We start from the raw sequence: 21,034 nt of genomic DNA, 5'->3' as shown, positions 1-21,034 counted from the left end.
GAAAGAGAAAGAACAAAAAAAAATTTCATTTTTGTGAAAAAAACTCTACCACTCACAGATTGACACATACAGACATATAGGCGATTCCAAAAGTGTTAAAAATAGAACCATTTCTATTTATTTTTGGGCCCATTGAATTAATTTTATTCATTTTTAGTCCTCAAATTTTCGGAACCCAACAGATAGAACCCCCAAGCTCTTCGGCTTCAACTTTAACTCTATAATATAGTTATAAATTAATAATAAATAATAATAATACAAAATATTTAAGGGTATTTATGGGTCGGATAACAAAACGGGTAAAGTGACGAGTAACAGAACATGTATTAGAAACTAAATTAATATTTGATACTCATCCCTAACTCACGAATAATATAAATATAAAACTCTTCACTCCACCCTAAGGTTATAGGTACCTTTTTTCGAGACGGGTAAGAGCCGGGTAACAGATATTAAAAATAAAACTGAACTGACAAGTAAAAAATTAAATTGAACTAATTAAAGTGAAATCTAAACATACTACAACATAAGAAAATTGGAAATAGAAAATTTAATAAACAAATATTGGTGGTTCATATCCTTAACTAAAAATCAAATGCAAATAAAAACATAGAGAAATTATATTTAAATCATCGCGGATCTATAATATTTTAATTTAAATCATTACACATGTCACTATCTTTTATAACATGTTGTAATCTCATATAGAATATTTTTAAGAATATATAACATAAAAATAAATATTTATTTTTTGACATGTTTCAACTTAATATCAGCTTGATAAATTGACACATGCCAACATCATAAATAAAAAATTGTTAGTTTTTTCTTCTGAATATTCTTGACACTGGTCTAAATTTATCGATAGACTTCACACATTTCGCGATCAAAAATGAACAAAGTTTTGTATAATGATAAAACGATCAACCCGTTTTTTTAATCTAATAATAATAATCTAGTGATCTCATACTCACTAACCACCTAACTACATTCAAACCAAAGAGCGGAAATAACCAAACGATACCATTAAACCAATGAACAAATAACAAGTATTAATTCCATAACCACTAAAACAATAAACCATTCCAACATAAACCAAGAACCAGCAATCCTAGATAACATTCTAAGAACTCAACTCTAGCAACCTAACAGGAGCCAAACAACAACCAATAGAGTCACTAGAATATTCTCCTCTTCATTGCCTAGATTCCACGATCACACTATGCCTTTACATGCACCACAAGCACAAATTAAGATGCATGAGTATTGTCATAAACACTCAGTGAAACAATCCTCCCATCTACTTGGCTATGCACGCAAGCAACTGAGATTCTAATGTTAAACAAGCAACAAACAAATATCACGGTAGGATCTGTAATATACACCATAGGAGAAAAATCATTGTCATCACGGTAGATACCATGAACGAGTTTATCGTTGCCTTGAAAGTGTCAACAACTCCCTTTGGAATCCACCAAACGTGTTTGTTGTTTCAAATTTTGCAAACGATTATACACCAAACTATGGTAATGATGAGGTAAAAAGTGAACCCATAACTTCTGCTTAATTTTATCCCAAGATTTAATAGGGTTTTTGCCATCTCTCTTGCGTGTGGTCTTCACTTGTTGCCACCATGATGCGGCTTGTCCTCGAAATTGTTTAACCACAATCGAAACAAATAGATCATCTGAAACGCGTTGAAACTCCAAAATCTCTTCAACATCCACCAGCCAATCTAGTAATAAATCACTAGAAAATCCACCATGGAACTCGGGAATATCCACCTTATAATTTGGGAACATCGTCAGAAGGAAATCAAACCACCAAGAACGTAATGAATCTGATACCAACTGATAGAGAGCGGAAGCTTAATAACGGATGAGGACGCTAGATCTCCAGGAGAACTCGGATTCACTAACGGATCTTGCTTAGAACGTCGTAACTTGACGAAGAAGCAATAAGCATAGGGCCGAGATCGGAACGATATCGACGAGGTTTTGCAAGTCCTCCTTGTAGGGCTTTAAGACAAGCTCTTAGGGTTGAGAGTCCTCCTCTCTAAGCTTTAGAAAAATCTCTCGAAAACTTGTTTATTCAATAGTCAATAATTACCCATTATACAAAACCTACGACGGCTATTTATAATAAATCTAAACACTCTAGAAAACCCTAAAATAATTAAAAGGAAATTATCTAAATTATAATAAAAAGTCATAAAATATTTGGAGTTATCCAAATATTACGCTACATCACAAAGAAACAAGGGTACATACGTCTACTTATTGCTATATATAGAAGATATTTTAATAACGTATGTTGACAAAGGCGAAGTTCAGAGTTTGAAGACGCTATTAAACACAGAGTTTGAGATGAAGGATTTGAGATATGCTAAGAAAATCCTTGGTATGGATATTTCTTGAGATAGAGCAAATGGACGTCTCAAGCTATCTCAGGAAAGCTATCTGATGAAGGTTCTTGAAAATTTCAGAATGGATCAGTCAAAGGCAATTGACACGCCTATGGGAGCTCATTTCAAGTTAAAGGCTGTGAATGATCATGAGTTGGCTGAACAGAGAGAGTTTATGAAAAGGGTTCCTTATTAGAGTGCAGTTGGGAGCATCATTTACTTAATGCCTTAATGGTAGGCATTAGTGTGACACCCCGGTTTCAGAGACTTGCAGAGAGATTTAAAAGAATTGATTTGGCCACTTATGTCACCAAAGTGCACTTATCTTTTCGGTTAATGGTCCTGAGAGAAATCTAGAGTTAAGCGTGCTTGAGCTGGAGTAGTCTTAGGAGGTGACCTTCCGGGAAATGATTGTCGGAACTGTGCGAGTGAGGAAAAAACACAGGGAAAGATCTTGTGGTGACTTGTAGGGACGGTAAAAAGTCTTTAAAGCCTCCCAGACGTAGCAAACCGACCGTCGAATTATAATGGGCTCACAGGCCTAGTGAGAGGACGTGCGGCCCATTCAGAAAGGTGGGCCCATGGACTGGGATTGGACATGGGGCCCACTAAGAGGTGGCGGTCGGGGCGATACAAGTGGTATCAGAGCCAAACCTAGATGAGTGTGGAGTCGAGTAGGCTCACACCGCCGGGGGTGACGGTCTTGGTGCGCAACAAGGACGTTGCGATCTGTTAGTGGGGGTGAATTGTGACACCCCGGTTTCAGAGACTTGCGGAGAGATTTAAAAGAATTGATATGGCCACCTATGTCACCAAAGTGCACTTATTCTTTAGGTCAAGGGTCCTGAGAGAACTCTAGAGTTAAGCGTGCTTGAGCTGGAGTAGTCTTAGGATGGCTGACCTTCCGGGAATTGATTGTCGGAACTGTGCGAGTGAGGATAAAAAACATGGAAAGATCTTGTTGTGAGTTGTAGGGACGGTAACAAGTCTTTAAAGCCTCCCGGACATAGAAAACCGACCATCGGATATAGATGGGCTCACGGGCCTAGTGAGAGGACGTGAGGCCCGTTAAGTAAGGTGGGCCCATGAACTGGGATTAGACATAGGGTCCACTAAGAGGTGGCGTTCGGAGCGTTACAACTAGACCGGACTTAGCTTATCCAGTGGGTTTGGTTAGCAGGTTTATGAGCAATCCGGTCAAGGATCACTAGCAAGCTGTCAATTGGATTCTGAGATACATAAGGGGATCTATAGGAACAAGTCTTTGTTACATGAATAATGGTTAGTTTAGGGTAAGAGGATATTGCGATTCAGACTATGCAGGTAAAATATACAATCAAAGATCAACCAGCGAGATGGTTTTCATTGTTGGAGGAAATGCTATCAGTTGGAAATCAACTCTACAGAAGGTTGCGTCATTGTCTTCTACTGAGGCTGAGTATATGGCGTTAGCTGAAGTAGTGAAAGAGGCAGTTTGGCTGAGAGGTTTGTCAGGAGAACTTGGGTTTCCACAAGGCTGTGTGGAGATTGATTGTGATTCGTAGAGTGCCATATCATTGGCTAAGAATGTTGTCTTCCACGAGAGGATGAAACATATTGATGTTATGTACCACTTCGTCAAGGATCTAATTTCGATTTCAGTATTGAAGGTACCTACAGAGTATAACCCTGCAGATATCTTCACAAAGGTTTTACCTGTCAACAAGTTTTAAGAAGCACTACAGATGCTTCGGGTCTCAAAGAACTGAGGCAGTCCAACTGGACGGAAGAACAGGTATCCGTGTTTTGATACGAGGATCCACCAAGGTAAGGTATCTAATCATGACTAAGGTGGAGATTTGAAGGATGATAGTCACAATCAGGTTGAATAGATGTGGAGAGATCTGATTTGCGTCCTTGGCTTGATTGGATGGAGACTTGCTTTGTGTTGGGGAGATTACACAGATTTTGAGAGATTACACTTTGCGAATGGCTTCATCGAAGGCGACGCAGAAGAGTTTGTTCGTGATGTTGAATCGGGGAGACCTTACGAGAGTTGGCACGCGATGAAAGGATCATTGTTATGTGCTCTTGGTACCTATGGCGATCTTGAGAGAATCGCCTTTGAATTGGAGCGAGAACGAAGTTGGGAGGAGTTCCAACGCTTTTTTCAGATGAAGTGATTGTCTCAACAACAATCTTATGCAAAACTACACATAGCAAAGACTGTTGCGGAGAAACCGATTGAAGTTTCAGAGAAGAAGAAAGAAACGCATAGCGACGTGGATTTGTGTTTTGAAAGGCAATCACTGGAAGGGGAACACACTGCAATTGCAAACACGATTCTGTCATCACCGCAGGTAAACGTTTCTGATTCAGGGCTCAACATATCAATGGAACATCAGAAAGATAATTCACTTTTGAGCAAGGGTGAATCAACGTAGATGATGGGCTATGGAGATGGTTTGGTCAAGCAAGCCGAAATACCTGTTTTCAGTGGAGTTTATCCGTGTATTTGGATTTCGAAGGTTGAAAGATTCTTTTGTTTTTCTCAAAATAATGATGTGGAGAAGATGCATTTGGTGTCGTCGCACTTGGAAGGAGATGCTTTGAGTTGGTTTAAGCATGTATCTTTCACAAACTGGAAAGATTTCAAGTCATGATTGTATGTTCGGTTTGGAAACATCAATCCTCGAAGCCCTCCGATACAAAATTCTGATTATGAAGTGGTTTTGGTAAAAGATTCAATGCAAGAGTCAGATTCAGCTAAGAAAGAGAATGATTTCTCTGAAGAGAAGCCCTTGACTGAGAAAGAGGAATCTGTTTGTGTGAAGAAATTGTGTCATCAACAAGCGTCAGACTTGGAAGTAGCTGGCAAGAGATTTCAGGAAAACATCAAGATGGCTTCGGTAAAAGAAAAAGAACGACTAAAATCAGAGAAGAAGAGGAGATCTTTGAAACTTGGAGGTATAAATTCAAATATAACAAGTCAGAGTTAAGAAAATTGATCAAACATCAGCTTTTTTCTAGTGAAGATGGTAAGTTCATCGGTTTTTGTTTACAGGCTACAATTAGATTGGTGCAGAGGAGGAGAAGGTTTCAGAGCCTTAAAAGGCAGAAGCAAGCTGCCATGTCATTGGTGATGTCCAAACTTGAGGATGATGCATGTTTCAAAAGGGCTGAAACAGCTTATTAATGGGGATATGCAGCAATTGCACTAGGAGGTTGGCGGAGAGCATCAGCTTGTGGCTCTAGATGAAGTCGGATCACAGGTGGGCTTGTATCAGTTTCGCTGGCTGAATCAGCAATCTCTGAAACAAATTGAGGAGTATACAGTGGCTGGAGACTAATACATATTCATACAAAGATTGTATATCAAGCTGTTACGCCTACAACAATTAGTCACAGTTTTGCACACTTATGAGAAACAAAGACTAGGAGATTTCAGTCAGTCTTCTCTACTTGTTGCTGCAGCACTTTGGAGTACAATGATAAACCTGGGGATTGTGAGTTACCATTCTTGGCACCGTGGGAAAGCTCGGTATTTGCCGAATTATGAGTATAAGTTTGACGCTAGATTAAAATAGAAGTGTGTTGGCAACATTACTGCAAAACAGAGTTACGAAGGGAAGTTTATTGGATTGTACTCAGCATATGGGGACAAGAACGTCGATTATTCTGTGTGGCATTGTTGGAGAAAGAAGAATCTGCAGCTCGTTAATCTGAACAATGGATGTTCAGTGCCACAAAGTTCGGACCTGTACTTTCATTGAGTCAATTACTATGGTACAGAAGATGATTGTGCGTGCAGCAGCCTTGCCGTGGCAGGCGTGGTCGTCTTCTTTGCTTCTTTGTCAATCACATTTGCTCCTTCACAGTTTGAGGACAAGCTGTTGTCAAACGGGGGAATATTGATAAGCACATGAGAGGCACATGTAAGGAGCTAAAAAGAAGAATGAGAACAATGTAGAGTATAAATAGAGATAGAGTAGTATTGTAAAGACTATCCTGTGTGATCAACATTGTGAGTTTGTTAGATCATATCAGCATCTCTGTTCATGGTAATAAAGAGAGGAGAACTGTGAAGATGTATTGGATGGTTGAAGTAGTGTCTGTGTGATTCAAGACGTGATACAAGATTGTTGTTGTTTTATGTGTGTGAGAAGTTTCTAGAAGGTTTGAGAAGACAATAATGAAGGACGGTTTGAGGATTAATTAAAGAGGAAAACTACTATTTATTGGGTTGATTAAATTGGAGTATTACAAAGAAAATGAGAATAGCAAAAAGGAAAAAAGCCTTTTTCTTATGAAATTTGGAATCTTCTCCTATGGTGATTAGGAAGTCTTGATGAGTATATAAGGAGGTGTTGGGCACGTCCTAGAGAAGCAAGAGAGCTGAGGCATAAAGATAAATCCTAGGGAGCTTTCTGTGTTTGTGTGCGGCTTAGTTTCGTGGTTTGGTGCTTGGGTTGTTCAAGCTTCTTTGTTCGTCGGTGTGGCGTTTGTGTGAAGGTTGATCCAGAGAGTCGGAGATCTGAAGTCTAGGCTCAGGGGGAGTTTAGCCCAAGGTTAGGTTATCTTGGTTTGAATCTAGGCTCGGTGTGAGTTTAGTTAAGGGTAGAGATTTATCCTTAAGATTTCATGTTATAGAACAGAGCTGTGAATTAAGAGGGTTGTGCTTGATTTACGCGTTTGCGAATAGGTTGTATTTGCTTTCTTGTTCTAGTGCAATCGAAATCTGGAAGTGGTCCCGGGGAGTAGGAAAAACCAAACCTCGTTAACAAAGCTCTTGTGTTATTTATTTTCTGCACTTTATTATTGCCTCATCCACATTTACAAGTGGTATCAGAGCGGGTTCTCAATAGAGATTTAGTCTAGTTTCGGGTAGATCAAGGGTGAGGGTAGTTCAGGAAGTAAGACAGAGCTTTGAATCAGTTGTGATGACTTCATACAGAGAAGGCACGTCTATGGCAAGACCACTGTTGCTTGATTCAACGAATTACATGTATTGGAAGGTTCGTATGCACGCGTTTATTAGTAACCTTGATGAAGATTGCAGGTATTCGATTGAGCTTGGTTGGGAGCCTCCTAAAGTTGTAGATGAGAAAGGGGTTGAGAGTCTTAAGCCTAGGGATAAGTGGACTACTGTAGAGAAAAAGCTATCAAGTTATAATTCGACAGCCAAGACAGCGATTTACAATGCTATTGATTCAACCCACTTCAAGTTGATTTCTCAATGTGTATCAGCTCATAAAGCATGGAAGTCATTGGAGAATATGTTTGAGGGTACTTCAAGTGTTAAGAGAACAAAGCTGGATATCTTGGCATCACAATTTGAGAATCTAAGGATGGAAGAAAAAGAAATTGTGGTTGAGTTCAGTGCTAAGTTATGTGATATATCTAATGAGGCTTTTGCTCTTGGAAAGCAGTACAAAGACAAAAAGCTTGTGAAGAAACTGAAGCGATTGGTGCCTGCAAAATTTGAGTCAAAAATTTCTGCAGTTGAAGAAGCTCATAATTTAGATGAGATGGCTTTTGATGAATTTGTTGGGATCCTTAAAGCTTTTGAATTAAGCAAAGCATATGAAGCTTAAGGAGTAAAGAAGAAAGATGATGAAGTTAAGGAATCAATAAAGAAGGAAGTTGACATCGCAGTAGCTCTTAAGGTATCATCTTGTGAAGATTCAATGGCTATATTATCAAGACAATTTGCTAAATTTCTGAAGCGTAAGGGCGAAGAGAAGAAAATTAGAATGAGTGAAGAGATGAAGACTTCATCAAAGAATGTTCAATGTTTTGAATGCAAAGGATACAATCATGCATGGTCTGATTGTGCCAATCTACAAAAGCATAAGAAGAAGGTTATGAATGTTGTTACTAGTGATTCTGAAACTGATTCAGATGAAGAAAAAGAACTGAAGAATTTTGTGGCGTTTACAACTTTTGAAGATAGTTCTGAATCAGTGTTTGTATCAGTGTTTGCATTAGTGTCTGCAACTGCTTCTGAATCTACAACAAAACCTGCAACTGCATCTGAACATGAATCTGATAGTGATAGTGATGGAGAGGATATGAGTTATGAAGAACTTGGTAAGAGTTATGAGAAGCTGTATGCACATTGGCTTAAGGTAGTTGATGATAATTCAGTTTTGATTAAGGAGAAGCTTGAGTTAGAGGCTAAAGTCGTTGAAGCAGAGAAATATGCAACAGAGAAGGGAGAAGAAGCATCACAAGCTAAAGTGCAACTTGAAGAAACTCAAAAGAATTTGAGGATGCTTAATAATGGTACAGAGAAGTTGGGTCACATTCTGAGTATTGACAAGACTGATAAGTGTGGTCTTGGATATGAAGGAAAAGTTTCAAAATCGGATATGGTGTTTGTTTCAAGTGGAAAAATCACGTCTGCATCAAGAACTGTGCTAAAGACTGCTTCAAAGACTGCTTCAAAGAGTGCTTCAGAGAATGTATTTTTGAAAGAGCATAGTAAAAGAATTTCTGAATTGAAGAATGCACCTAGACAAGTGTTTCGACATGTTTGTCATCATTGTGGTGTTGTTGGGCATATTAGGCCAAGATGTTTCAGATTGTTGAGAGAGAGGAGCTGAATGGAGAATGTTTATGATGTAAGGTTTCAAGGTCCTACATGTTATCATTGTGGAGTTCAAGGACATATTCAGAGGAGTTGTTTCAGAGTCATTCAAGAGGTTAACTATGGAGGTATAAGGTGCAACAAGATATGGGTTAAAAAAGATAATTTCAATGGGGGTGGTGTACTAGGCTATCAACCGCGTATTGCAAGGCGGGGATAATTTTCCAGTTATTTTTGACCATGTTGTGACTCATTCAGGGGGAGAATGAAGATGTGTTTGGTGATGTGTTTAGGTGTTTGAACTGATGAGTTCACAAGCATAGTCAAAAAGGGGGAGAACTGTGAAGATGTATTGGATGACTGAAGTAGTATTTGTGTGATTCAAGACGTGATACAAGATTGTTGTTGTTTTATGTGCGTGAGAAGTTTCTAGAAGGTTTGCTAAGACAATAATGAAGGACGGTTTGAGGATTAATTGAAGAGGAAAACTACTATTTATTGGGTTGATTAAATTGGAGTTTTACAAAGAAAAGGAGAATAGCAAAAAGGAAAAGAAAAGCCTTTTTCTTATGAAATTTGGAAATTTTCTCCTATGGTGATTAGGAAGTCTTGATGAGTATATAAGGAGGTGTTAGGCACGTCCTAGAGAAGCAAGAGAGCTGAGGCATAAAGATAAATCCTAGGGAGCTTTCTGTGTTTGTGTGCGGCTTAGTTTTGCGGTTTGGTGCTTGGGTTGTTTAAGCTTCTTTGTTCGTCAGTGTGGCGTTTGTGTGAAGGTTGATCCAGAGAGTTGGAGATCTGAAGTCTAGGCTCAGGAGGAGTTTAGCCCAAGGTTAGGTTATCTTGGTTTGAATCTAGGCTCGGTGTGAGTTTAGTTAAAGGTAGAGATTTATCCTTAAGATTTCATGTTATAGAATAGAGCGGTGAATTAAGAGGGTTGTGCTTGATTTACGCGTTTGCGAATAGGTTGTATTTGCTTTCTTGTTCTAGTGGAATCGAAATCTGAACGTGGTCTCGGGGAGTAGGAAAAACCGAACCTCGTTAACAAAGCTCTTGTATTATTTATTTTCTGCATTTTATTATTGTCTCATCCGCATTTACAAAGTGTAATTCCAGTCTTATCATCTTATTGTTGATATATGTTGCAATTCCTCTAGTAGAACGTTAAGTCGACAAAAAAAAAAAGTTTCAAAGAATTAGAAAATAGTTGTTTCACTCTTTCGTTTTAATTCCTCTCGTTGATATGTGTTGCAAATTGCAATAATAACATCGGTCGTTGGCAAAAAAAAAAAAATAAATAAAATAACATCGGTCGTGCCTATTGGAACGAATCTCCTTTTACCGTGTCATCTACAATTTGTTTTTTCATGTAATGATCATCTCGTCAGATTTTGAGACGTACAGCATTGCTCTCACAACAGACTTTAATTCTAAGGATTGATGTTGCATTCTCTGAGATAAACGTGCTCATAGTCTACGTGCTTTGACCAGAAGCCTCTGTATCTTGGAATCCCAATCTCTAGCCATGGTTTGAGGTTACCATTATAGTGTATCACAGCTGCCCTCTCAATATCCCTCTGGTTCACACTCGGGTTGTATCCAAGGCCTAGTGTGTGCCATTTCCGGTCTAGCGGATATGTTCGTCTCCAAAATGTGATTAGACCAGGCGGTAACGTCCCTAGCTTCCACAATTCTCGGTCTTGGTTCTGCAGTTCAAATCGTTCGTGTATAAGATTAGCAAACATTCTTGGAATCAAGACGAATGCGACTTAGCCCACACTGACAGGTAACTCAAACATAAGTAAAAAATATTTTCTGCATACCAGATCCTGCCATCGATGATAAACCTCTGTGATGTTTTGCCTCTTCCATTCATCCAGATCAAAGACATTCATACCATATGCCCAACCACAAGCACGAGGGTCAAAGTTCTTGGAGATGAGTGGATTTGAGAAGTTCAGATAACGGTCAAAGCGATGAAAGCTTTCCCCACAAGTCTCTACAGCACCGTTGACATTACCTTTCAGATCAACTGACCAAAGACCAGACAGGTCCTTCTGCACAACTATATCATCATCCAAGAAGAGCACTTTGCTGAGCTTCGGAAAGATCTCAGGCAAGTAAAAACGAAGATGATTAAGGATCGATAAGTATTTTGGATTCCGGAACTTGATGTTTGTGTCTGAATTTGTATGGTGGGCCCTGAAGTAATAATCTATCATCGATCTAGAACTAAGCTGTTTGAGAACGGGACTGTAGCTTGAATTCAGCCATGTAAATTCTTCAACATTCTGAACCTGGATGGTGGCTTTGCCTGGTGGGTTGTCCAGGAACCACATCCTCATAGCGGCATAATTGAGTCTGTCTGTGACGATGTGGAAGACATGCTTTGAGGGATGCTGCCAATAAACCATTAAGACCCGTAAGTTTAACAGAAAGACTCACACTTTGAAATGTTAAAACAAGAGAACAAAGTCACTTCTTACCTTTGCATTGGTTATGGTAGAGTTAACAACAACTGACGTAGCCAAAACATTATCAGAGAAAAGGGCATAGTGATACAGCTGAGTATCTTCTAGTTTGTCCTGATTTGGGAATTGTTGTTGAGATGAATTTAAAGCATAATAATCTGTAGTGAGGCGCAGAGGGAGGCAGTGAAGTCCTTTTGGAATGGTCTTAGCAGTCAATTGAGTCAAGAACATGGTTTGCTTCTTATGGACCCGTAGCTGCTCCTCTGCGGAGTGGAGCATTGCACGTAGCTTCTTGACCACTGTGGAACAGTCATCTTGGATCTGCTTGCCTTTGGCCAAAGTTTGCTCCATTGCTTTTAGCTTGTCAATAGCACTGGGTTTTTATTTAAAAAATGGATAGAGAAATGATCAGTTAAGAGGAAGAAACATGTTTTTTTCGAGAGGTGATAAACAACAACAAGTGGGAACTTACGTCTTTGGGAGATCCGAATCCTTGGAGGCATCTGCAAGTGCCCGTTGAACTTCTTTAACACGGAGTCGAAGCTCCCTGACAAAATGTGGATTGGCCTTTGCAGATGGAAGTGAAAGATAAACCTTAGCCCTAATAAGCTGATCTTTAAGGTGCCTGACCTGAGCATCAGGCAACAAGACGTTGTTTCCCTTCTCTTTCTTAGCTCCGAAAGCATTAGGCTCATCATGGTGATCATCAACTTTTTCAGAGGTTTGCTGGGACAATTGAACAGGGGTCCTTTCCTGAAAGATGATGAGATTGACGCACAAATATATATGAGGGAAAGGGGAGATAAAATTGTGGGCACAACAAAGACCCTCTAAGGAGGAAGCTACATACATACGTTACGTGCATAGGCAACCACAAGGAGGATAGGTAGGGTTTTCTCCTAATTAAATACTACTAAATGATCAAGTAAGTATAAAAAGCCAAATCTGGAGCCCTAACTGAGGAAAAAAACCAATTCTGGTAAAAAGAAAGAGATTTTAATGGTGTAGAAAACACCAACAGCGTACGTACCCTACTATGAATCTCAGAGGCAGAATCAGCGACTTGTTTGATGGAATTGTCGTCGTCATCGTCGGTGGCGGAAAGAACTCGAGCAGACAATTGGTCTCTGGCTTCTTCTGAGGTAATTGGTGAAATGAGAGAGAGAAAGCAAAAAAGAGGAATTCACATCACATCACATCACATCACACGTACCTTGCCGTCGTGAATTCTTATCGACGGAATAGACCACGACTTCTTCTCCTCCTCCTCCTCTGAGCACTGCCGGAGATTCCTATAGACAGATGCAATGTTGAACAAGAAATTGAAGAAACGAGAGCTAAAGAAAGAAATATCTGATTGAAGTAAAACCACTGGGAAAAAAGTAAAGTACCCGAGGAAGCAGATTCAAACGATTTTCATCGGAATTGAAAGTCTGAAAAGGAAACAAATGTGAACAAGTCGAAAACACCTAACAACAGGTCATCAAAAGAGAGAGAGAGAGAGAGAGACGGACCAAGGCGGTTACGTCCTCGAGGAAATCGCGCTTAGCTGCTACAGAATGAAACAAAGAAGACGATGATTAGAAATGCAAAATCCAAATCGGAGATATGAGAGACAGAGAGAGAGAGAGAGATTGAGAGAAGAACCGACAAAAGGGAGTCTTGAAGGAGGCGGCGGGATCGGTGTAGAGGAGGATAGGAGCGACGACGGTGAGGAGCATGAAGAAAAGAACAAGGTTTCGAAGCTTCACCATCATCGTCACCCAGTTGAGAGCATCAGCAGATCAAGAGAGAGAGCCAAAACTCTTTCTTTCTTTCTTTTTTCTTTCTTTATTTTTTCTAAGTGTGAGTGATTGAGAGAGAGAGAGAGAGAGAGAGAGAGAGAGAGAGAGAGAAGAGAAGAAGAAGAACAAGTGAAAAGAAAAAACAAATTACCAGCTGGTGGTGGACTATCTGAATTTGTGTGGTCTATATAGAGATTCCCCCTCCTCCCTCAACACAAAGCTCACTTAACCGAAAAATGAATCCTCCTTGCTGTTTGGGCCTTTAAAAGTTGAAACCCACAACATTCTTTTTTTAATACCTGGGCCTTACAAATAATTAACGAGATCGATCTATCGAATTCCCGAATTGTGGGAAAGAAGAGAAGAAGAAGACGACTTATCAGACTCTCCCACTCTAATGGCGCCTCAGCTTCTCTCCTCCCGTACCTTCAAATCTCTCTTTGACTCTGTCGACACTTTCCTCTTTGACTGTGATGGTATACCCTCTGCCCTTTTATTCCATAATTCCTTCTCTGATGGATGATTGATGATGATTCATTCGATTCGATTCGATTCAGGTGTTATATGGAAGGGTGAAACGCTCATTGATGGCGTCTCCCAAACTATCGACCTAATCCGCTCTAAGGCACTTGACCTTTTCCAAATCTCCTCCCTTTCCTCTCTCTCTCTCTCTCTCTCTCTCTCTCTCTTTCATGATTTTTGTCTCAGGGTAAAAATGTTGTCTTTGTGACAAACAATTCGGTCAAATCGAGGAGGCAATACGCTGAAAAGTTCCGATCTTTGGGTCTTTCTTCTGTTACTCAGGTATGTACCTTCTTCCATTCCCTACCTAAACCCTGTCCTGTGGCCTTTTTCTAAACTATGATTATCTTTGCAAGGATGAGATCTTCTCTTCCTCTTTTGCCGCAGCTATGTACCTCAAATTCAACAACTTCCCTAAGGACAAGAAGGTTCGTCTTTGACTTATTATGTCTCTCTCTATCACGTCCTTCTTTTCTCACTATTTCGTTTTTGCTGTTTGTAGGTTTATGTGATTGGTGGAGAGGGTGTTCTTGAGGAGCTGCAAATTGCTGGTTTTACAGGTCTTGGTGGTCCCGTTAGTAGTCTTTTTTTTTTTTTTTTTCTATTTTGAACTACTTTTACTAGGATCACTTTGACGACTAATAGACATTGGATACTTCGAGTTCCTCAGCAGTATTTGTCTCCCTGCAGGAAGATGGTGAAAAGAAGGCACAATGGAAATCAAACTGTCTCTTTGAACATGATAAAAGTGTAATGTGCCTATCAGACTTCGATTCCTTGGCCGTATATAGAATCTTGCTTTTCTTTTTCTTCTTCTATTTTGCTCCATGTTTCTTTTCATGTATGTTTCTTCATGTCTTCCTGTCTCAGGTGGGAGCAGTTGTGTCGGACTAGACCCCAACATTAACTACTATAAGCTTCAGTAAGATAGATTATACTAATTGCATACAAGTCGGTTGTTTTAATCCAGTTTTTGAGAGTCTAGTCTAACACAATAACCGGAACCGGCAGGTACGGGACCCTCTGTGTACGTGAGAATCCTGGATGTCTTTTCATTGCGGCCAACCGTGATGCAGTAGGACATATGACAGATCTGCAGGAGTGGCCTGGTATGGTCATTAGACTCAAAAGGCTACAGTGCCCAAAGTAGCAGTATGCTTGTCACAGCATCAAATTCTTACTCGTAATTCTAGGTGCTGGTTGTATGGTTGCTGCGATGTGTGGCTCAACTGAAAGAGAACCAATAGTTGTTGGCAAACCATCTTCTTTCATGATGGACTTTCTGCTACAAAAGTAAGTGCACATCCTTTCTCAGCTCATAGTGTGCACTATATATATATATATAGCATTGTGTGCTGAAGAGGTGTCTTTACCTTTTGTTTACAGATTTGGGACAGACTCGTCAAGAATGTGCATGGTGGGTGATAGGCTAGATACTGATATCTTGTTTGGGCAGAATGCTGGCTGCAAAACCCTCCTGGTCTTAACAGGTCACTCTTTTGATATTTGTTTTTGAGTTTTACTAGCCACCATCACAAGTCAATGGTGATATGTGGACAATGAATGTAGTAGTGAACTGAAAAGTTGTTGGGCTTGTCAAAAACAGGGGTGACAAGTGAATCGGATCTACTAGAAAAGGGCAACAAGATTGAACCAGATTATTATACAAGAACAGTCTCTGATATCACAAAACTGATGGATTCCCCTAGTAAGTAAGGCCGTCATCATCTTGCCTTGCGGTGAAACAGTAAGATATGTCCTATTATTGCGTATGGAAAGATGAACTTTCTGATTGTTATTATTTTTGTCTTGGCTAATAATCTGATGATCCATCGGAAAACATGGCTTGCTAGCTTTTGATAAAGGCTGAGTTGAATTCGTTTGTTATGTTGGATTTAAAGAAGATTTCTGAATGAACTTGTAATGAGTAAATAAGATTTTCGTGGAAAGTCCAAAAAGCACAGCCTGGTTTCAGGTCATATGGTGGGTGGGCTATATTGTTTATTACTATTAGCCTTTATAGCCTTGCTTGGTCCAGAAACATGTGATGCGTATTGATAATAGAAACTAGAAAATGTAAACGGTCGTATCGAGGAACACAGATGTCTCGAGTTAAGATTTTTAAAAGGGTTCCAACCAAAACGGCATGTGAATGTGATGTGATTGTCAGCGAATATTCCGCTCCTGCAAAGTTAAACTTAATGATAATGAAACTCATCCTCAGTTTGGCTGTTTCTGCTGTGTCTATAAGGAAGTTTTGCAAAGGGCACAGGAACATAATGAGGGAAAAGAGTACAAATCTTATTTGTGCTTTTAGCATGCCTTGTTTCTTTTTTCTTTGTTTTTTTGTTCTTCTCAAAGTCATTTCATTAATGCTTACTAACACAACAACAGGTCTAAATTGTCTGCACCGTGAAATTAAGACATAATCTTTCATCATTTGCATAACATTTTGTCTTTATTGAAAAAGTTCAGGAATTATCAGTTTACGCAAATTTGTGATCATTCTCAACTTTCTTTTTATTTATTATTTAATTTCTTTCGGCCATTTGTTACTTCTTTCTCTCTCTTTACCTTTTTTTTTTTTTTTTTTTTTTTATCCCATACGGAACATTGTACATTGATGTAACTAAAGTGATGCATCATTTTGTATTATAGGGAAAAAAAAAAAAAAAAGCGAAAGGTATTATTATCTTGTAACTTAGCTTTTAGCGTCTTTTAATTTTATTTTTCTTTAATAAGTAATGGCCGTGACTGGATCCTCCCCTCCGGCTCCGGGTTCTTGTTGTGCGTATCCGGCGAAATGAGACAAGTGTATAGAGGAGCAACAGAGGTGAAGCTGAAGTGCATGTAATTGTAGCCTCAAGAATTTATCCTACTTTTTTCTTCTTCGAATCTTCTCTGCGTCAATCCACACCCAAGGTATCTCCTTCCTCCTCTCTTTCTAGGGTTTCTCCCTAAAGTTACTGCCTTTACCTTGTTTCCAGATCTCCCTTGTCTTATTCTTCTCATTTTATATCTTCTTCCACCTGAAATTACGGATCTCCCATTTGGGATCTGTTTTTTTTTTTTCCTTTTCAACTTCCAAAATCAAAGACATTAGTTTTGTGCTGTTTGATCTGTCCCTGGGTCTTCGTTCTTCTTCTTCTAACTGATTGATTCTCATGATCCAACTAGGGTTTCCAAGGAAGATGTGTCTTTCCCATTAGCTAAAGATAGTTTATTTCGTGTCCGATGGCGTCTACTCGTAAACCCAGTGGTCATGGAGCTGAAGTCGAAGCTCAGAAGCGCTCCTCTTCGAATAGTAATACTAAGTCAGCGAAAGCCGAGATTTTTGAGCCGATACAGTTACAAAAATCAGTTACTGTAGGAGTTCCGGAGAGTAAACGGTTGCCAGAGTCGTTTAGGAAGCGATCTAGTGACCCGGCTGTTTCTAAACCCGATTTTAGCTCCCTATCCACCGTTCTTGAGCACGTAGATTCATTGACCATTGATGAAAAGAAAACATCAGGCTTTGGCAGCGTCAAGACCAGCTCTGCTTCTGCTAAAATGAGTGATGGCACGAGCAGTCTCGGCAAGACAAGTGGAAGTGCCAAGCTAAGTGGCCGCCTTGATTTCATGGAGAGTGGCAAGAGCAGCATCTGCAGAGGAAGCACGAGCAGTGATGTGAGTGACGAGAGTAGTTGTAGCAGCTTTAGCAGCACTGTCAACAAACCCCACAAGGCCAATGACTTGAGATGGGAAGCACTCCAGGCTGTTCGGGCTCGGGATGGGGTTTTGGGTCTTAGCCATTTTAGGCTCCTTAAGAGGCTAGGCTGCGGGGACATCGGGAGTGTTTATCTCTCTGAGCTGAGCGGGACTAAGTGTTACTTTGCTATGAAGGTTATGGACAAGACATCCCTTGCGAGTCGCAAGAAGCTTCTCCGAGCTCAGACCGAAAGAGAGATTCTCCAGTCTTTGGATCACCCGTTCCTTCCTACCCTCTACACTCACTTTGAGACTGAGAAATTCTCATGCCTGGTGATGGAATTCTGTCCCGGAGGAGATTTGCATACTCTCAGGCAACGCCAGCCGGGGAAGCATTTTTCTGAGCAAGCGGTAAAGTGAGTCATCCTTTCTTTGCTATTCCTTTCGATTTTATTTCAAACTATAGGATGGATGACAAAAGTATCTTGAATCCCTAGCTGATTGAGGTTACTGTTTTCAATATGTGGCAGATTTTACATAGCAGAGTCACTGCTAGCTTTGGAATACCTGCACATGCTGGGGATTGTGTATCGAGATCTTAAGCCTGAAAACGTTCTAGTCCGGGAAGACGGACACATAATGCTCTCTGATTTTGACCTCTCACTCCGCTGTCTTGTCAGCCCAACTCTAGTGAAATCTGCCGCCATCGAGTCAGACCCATTACGAAAAAACGTTTACTGTGTGCAACCTGCTTGCATAGAGCCATCCTGCATCCAACCGTCTTGCTTCTCCCCACGTTTGTTCTCAAGCAAACCTAAAAAGGACCGTAAACCCAAGAATGACACCGCAAATCAAGTTAGGCCATTGCCAGAGCTGGTAGCCGAGCCAACCGATGCACGTTCCATGTCATTTGTGGGCACGCATGAGTACTTGGCCCCGGAGATCATCAAAGGTGAAGGCCATGGGAGTGCAGTTGATTGGTGGACTTTTGGGATTTTCCTTTACGAGCTTCTCTTCGGGAGAACGCCTTTCAAGGGATCAGGAAACCGACAGACACTGTTCAATGTGGTGGGTCAGCCTCTGCGGTTCCCAGAAACACCTGTGGTGAGTTTTGCAGCGAGAGACCTCATCCGGGGCCTGCTCATGAAGGAGCCGCAGCAGCGGCTGGGGTTCAAACGGGGAGCCACTGAGGTTAAGCAGCACCCATTCTTTGAAGGTGTCAACTGGGCTTTGATTCGGTGTGCAACTCCACCGGAAATCCCAAAGCCTGTTGAGCTGGAAAAGGAACCTGCAAGTGTTGCAGAGGCACCATCAAGCCAGAAGACAGCAGCCGGTTTGGTTCTGAATGCTCAGAAAGGGTCTGATAACTATTTGGAATTCGATTTCTTCTAGTGTTCCATTTAGACATATGGTACTCTATTCTTCTTAAAAGACCATTTGGTAAAATGATCAAGTGTTGTTTCGATCTTTATAGATTGCCATGAATTGTATGCTTGTTTCCTGTATGCATAAGCTGCTGTAGTTTATGAAAATGTTGTAACTGTTTCTGTTAACCTTATTAGTTTTTATCAGAGATCCTTTTTACTCGCTCTAGCCAAGCACAAAACATAACATCAAATGTATAGCCTCTGCATCTTGATCTCTCAATACGTTAACTGTTAGTTTTGGGCTTACTGATAAAGCAAATGCAAGCAAAAGGATCAACGGGTTGATCTTTCCTTGGGCGCTGCGCTAGTGGGGACTTAGAAGGGCTGTTCAACATCATCGCCTCCTCCATGCTTATTTCTCTTCCTTGGCATATGACTTTGACCACACACATTTCTGCTGCGGAGCTCCTCATTATCAGTTCAGGAACACTGTTTCCTTTCATCACCGTTGCTTTCCTACAAGAAGCCACAAAGAGAGAAGGGTGTCCTGTCATCTGACAACTGAAAGATTTGCCGGGTTCATCTTGTGTATATATACCTAGCATTAGACTTGTCCATCCCAAGAACAAGCTTCTTAATGTTAAGAATGGTAATGAGGTCTTGTATAGCCTTAGCCACCGAGTCACTCTCAACCAGTATTGTCTCCACCTTCACCTGTGTTTCTCACTTACTCTCTCATATGTTAGCTTACATTCACTCTTAATCAACCAAACAAACACCAAGAGATAGAAAGAGAGATGGGACCTTAGAAGCAGAGCAGGCATGAAGGAATTTGAGCAACAGAGTTCTTCTTTTTTCCCTTTCCTGAGACATAAAGCTTTCAACTTGTTCTTGACTTGCTTTCTCCCTCGTCAGCCTCCCCACTACAAGGATCATACATACACTTGAGTTGAGTGATGACACACATCTAACAAAAGATAAGAAGTGGACAAGGATATATACAGACAGGGGTAAGGGATGAAGCGAGTCTCAGGGAAGACATGGATGAGAAAGAGAAGAGTTGAGGAAGAGGTGATAAGATTGTCAATAGCCCAACGCAATGCATCCATGCTCGAGTCTCCTTTCCCAACCCCAACATACACGTTGTCATCTCCGTTAATCGACACTGTTCCACTGCTTCTCCCTTCCAACTGGCTCTCTCTCACACTCTCCAGTCCTCTCCTTCCATCCTCTTCCTCCTCCGCCTCCTCTATCTCATTGCTTCTCCGTTGCATCTCAAGTATTCTCCCGTTGACTTTTTATTGTTTTTGCTCTTCTTCTGCCCTCTCTACCCCATCAAATATTCATCCGTTCCTTCAATATATATATATATGCAATCTACATGTGCCTCTGGTCGTCTGTGGAATGTAGACCTTATACTAGCGTGTGAGTTTTGTGAAAGACTGAATTTTTCAAGACATTGTATCTTTTACTATTTTACATATCATGACGATTTCCACGTATGTAAACAATAAATTCCGTTTAGTAAACAAACTTGATCATTCATTTGCATCATCCAACTTTCGAAATATATATATATAGTTTATTTTGGTCAGAGTTTTGAAACTAAAAATGGGTCAACGTCCTTTGCTCTTTGTTTATTGGCAACTGCTTGGGCATAAACAATGAAAGATGCATATGTGTGCAAGGTCGAATATCCGAATCTCAAGCAGGAATCTTTATATTTAATAATCTTAAGTCAAAACACATAAAAATTGCAACAAACAAACAAAACATTTGATGCATTAGTTGGTCTTGGCTTATATAATGTCCCACAATCAAAGATGCATATACAATGTTCCACGTCTCAAAATTAGAAAATAAGTTTCTAATATATAAGCCAAGATCAACTCCAATTAGTGTGAGGCATTTTGGGAAGGAACCCAATAAGAAATTCGTGCGGACTTTGCCACCTGGACCCAAAACAGACAATATCATACTAATAGGGAAGTTGGCTTGGGCTTGGAAAGCCCAACAACATTCTTCTGAGTACTAACATTCATGAATTCTTCCATGTTTAATGTCTCCGGGTATAATGGTGGTTCTCAGGAAATCAAGTAATAAGGTGATCTGTTAAACGTTTTTAATCGATGTTTTTAACTATGAAATACGAATGAACAAATAACCTATAAATCATATAATCGAATGTATAAAATCCAATACTCTGGTACTCAACAGGCAACAATGCATCT

General features: G+C 40.2%; 6 protein-coding genes across 10 annotated transcripts; 4 read left to right on the top strand and 2 right to left on the bottom strand.

The window, feature by feature from the left end:
• Positions 1 to 7,350: 7,350 nt before the first annotated feature.
• On the top strand, positions 7,351 to 7,977 carry LOC147919920 (uncharacterized). The gene has a single exon (XM_087504168.1). The coding sequence runs from the start codon at positions 7,351 to 7,353 to the stop codon at positions 7,975 to 7,977; it is 627 nt and encodes a 208-aa protein (XP_087360294.1).
• Positions 7,978 to 8,070: 93 nt separating this feature from the next.
• LOC147919919 (uncharacterized) lies at positions 8,071 to 8,988 on the top strand. Its single transcript, XM_087504167.1, has one exon. It carries the CDS (start codon positions 8,071 to 8,073, stop codon positions 8,986 to 8,988), a length of 918 nt encoding a protein of 305 aa, XP_087360293.1.
• Positions 8,989 to 10,190: 1,202 nt separating this feature from the next.
• LOC147919918 (putative galacturonosyltransferase 4) lies at positions 10,191 to 13,413 on the bottom strand. Of its 4 annotated transcripts, none has more exons than XM_087505331.1 (9): positions 13,095 to 13,413; positions 12,958 to 12,992; positions 12,835 to 12,876; positions 12,657 to 12,735; positions 12,474 to 12,580; positions 11,916 to 12,196; positions 11,459 to 11,816; positions 10,796 to 11,371; positions 10,191 to 10,678 (listed from the first exon to the last, which is right to left on the bottom strand). In XM_087505331.1, the coding sequence occupies exons 1-9, from the start codon at positions 13,198 to 13,200 to the stop codon at positions 10,403 to 10,405; spliced, it is 1,860 nt and encodes a 619-aa protein (XP_087361457.1). In that variant the 5' UTR covers positions 13,201 to 13,413; the 3' UTR covers positions 10,191 to 10,402. The 4 variants fall into 4 exon arrangements, with proteins under 4 accessions (XP_087361457.1, XP_087361456.1, XP_087361458.1 ...); XM_087505330.1 differs by having other exon boundaries at positions 12,958 to 12,995; positions 13,095 to 13,389; XM_087505332.1 differs by having other exon boundaries at positions 12,474 to 12,577; positions 12,958 to 12,995; positions 13,095 to 13,389.
• Positions 13,414 to 13,535: 122 nt separating this feature from the next.
• LOC104762993 (phosphoglycolate phosphatase 2) lies at positions 13,536 to 15,698 on the top strand. Of its 2 annotated transcripts, none has more exons than XR_015593059.1 (11): positions 13,536 to 13,703; positions 13,785 to 13,852; positions 13,936 to 14,031; positions 14,106 to 14,177; positions 14,252 to 14,323; positions 14,440 to 14,499; positions 14,620 to 14,671; positions 14,761 to 14,858; positions 14,943 to 15,042; positions 15,136 to 15,239; positions 15,356 to 15,698. XR_015593059.1 is itself a non-coding variant. In XM_019240307.2 (11 exons), exons 1-11 carry the CDS (start codon positions 13,625 to 13,627, stop codon positions 15,463 to 15,465), a joined length of 906 nt encoding a protein of 301 aa, XP_019095852.2. In that variant the 5' UTR covers positions 13,549 to 13,624; the 3' UTR covers positions 15,466 to 15,698. The 2 variants fall into 2 exon arrangements, 1 of the variants encoding a protein (XP_019095852.2); XM_019240307.2 differs by having other exon boundaries at positions 13,549 to 13,703; positions 14,440 to 14,504; positions 14,630 to 14,671.
• Positions 15,699 to 16,025: 327 nt separating this feature from the next.
• On the top strand, positions 16,026 to 19,023 carry LOC147919917 (serine/threonine-protein kinase D6PKL2-like). Its single transcript, XM_087505334.1, has 3 exons — positions 16,026 to 16,671; positions 16,927 to 17,852; positions 17,967 to 19,023. The coding sequence occupies exons 2-3, from the start codon at positions 16,984 to 16,986 to the stop codon at positions 18,826 to 18,828; spliced, it is 1,731 nt and encodes a 576-aa protein (XP_087361460.1). The 5' UTR covers positions 16,026 to 16,671; positions 16,927 to 16,983; the 3' UTR covers positions 18,829 to 19,023.
• On the bottom strand, positions 18,956 to 20,293 carry LOC147919916 (U-box domain-containing protein 33-like). The gene is made up of 4 exons (XM_087505335.1): positions 19,810 to 20,293; positions 19,608 to 19,726; positions 19,402 to 19,517; positions 18,956 to 19,319 (listed from the first exon to the last, which is right to left on the bottom strand). Exons 1-4 carry the CDS (start codon positions 20,075 to 20,077, stop codon positions 19,088 to 19,090), a joined length of 735 nt encoding a protein of 244 aa, XP_087361461.1. The 5' UTR covers positions 20,078 to 20,293; the 3' UTR covers positions 18,956 to 19,087.
• Positions 20,294 to 21,034: the final 741 nt, after the last annotated feature.

The sequence above is a fragment of the Camelina sativa genome, chromosome 20 (assembly GCF_030686135.1).
Source record: "Camelina sativa cultivar CO46 ecotype springtype chromosome 20, ASM3068613v1".
In the NCBI taxonomy this organism is placed as follows: domain Eukaryota; kingdom Viridiplantae; phylum Streptophyta; class Magnoliopsida; order Brassicales; family Brassicaceae; genus Camelina; species Camelina sativa.
This window is presented reverse-complemented; position numbering and strand designations above follow the sequence as displayed.

Coding starts and splice junctions, on each gene's coding strand:
- LOC147919918 (XM_087505330.1), bottom strand. CDS start 13,200: ATGATGGTGAAGCTTCGAAACCTTGTTCTTTTCTTCATGCTCCTCACC. Junction 11,817..11,915: donor GATTCGGATCTCCCAAAGAC/GTAAGTTCCCAC, acceptor ATAAAAACCCAG/TGCTATTGACAAGCTAAAAG. Junction 10,679..10,795: donor ATCATCGATGGCAGGATCTG/GTATGCAGAAAA, acceptor TTTGAACTGCAG/AACCAAGACCGAGAATTGTG.
- LOC147919920 (XM_087504168.1), top strand. CDS start 7,351: ATGGCAAGACCACTGTTGCTTGATTCAACGAATTACATGTATTGGAAG.
- LOC104762993 (XM_019240307.2), top strand. CDS start 13,625: ATGGCGCCTCAGCTTCTCTCCTCCCGTACCTTCAAATCTCTCTTTGAC. Junction 13,704..13,784: donor TTTCCTCTTTGACTGTGATG/GTATACCCTCTG, acceptor GATTCGATTCAG/GTGTTATATGGAAGGGTGAA. Junction 14,324..14,439: donor TTACAGGTCTTGGTGGTCCC/GTTAGTAGTCTT, acceptor GTCTCCCTGCAG/GAAGATGGTGAAAAGAAGGC.
- LOC147919917 (XM_087505334.1), top strand. CDS start 16,984: ATGGCGTCTACTCGTAAACCCAGTGGTCATGGAGCTGAAGTCGAAGCT. Junction 17,853..17,966: donor TTTTCTGAGCAAGCGGTAAA/GTGAGTCATCCT, acceptor AATATGTGGCAG/ATTTTACATAGCAGAGTCAC.
- LOC147919919 (XM_087504167.1), top strand. CDS start 8,071: ATGGCTATATTATCAAGACAATTTGCTAAATTTCTGAAGCGTAAGGGC.
- LOC147919916 (XM_087505335.1), bottom strand. CDS start 20,077: ATGCAACGGAGAAGCAATGAGATAGAGGAGGCGGAGGAGGAAGAGGAT. Junction 19,727..19,809: donor TCGCTTCATCCCTTACCCCT/GTCTGTATATAT, acceptor TGATCCTTGTAG/TGGGGAGGCTGACGAGGGAG. Junction 19,518..19,607: donor ATGCCTGCTCTGCTTCTAAG/GTCCCATCTCTC, acceptor TGAGAAACACAG/GTGAAGGTGGAGACAATACT.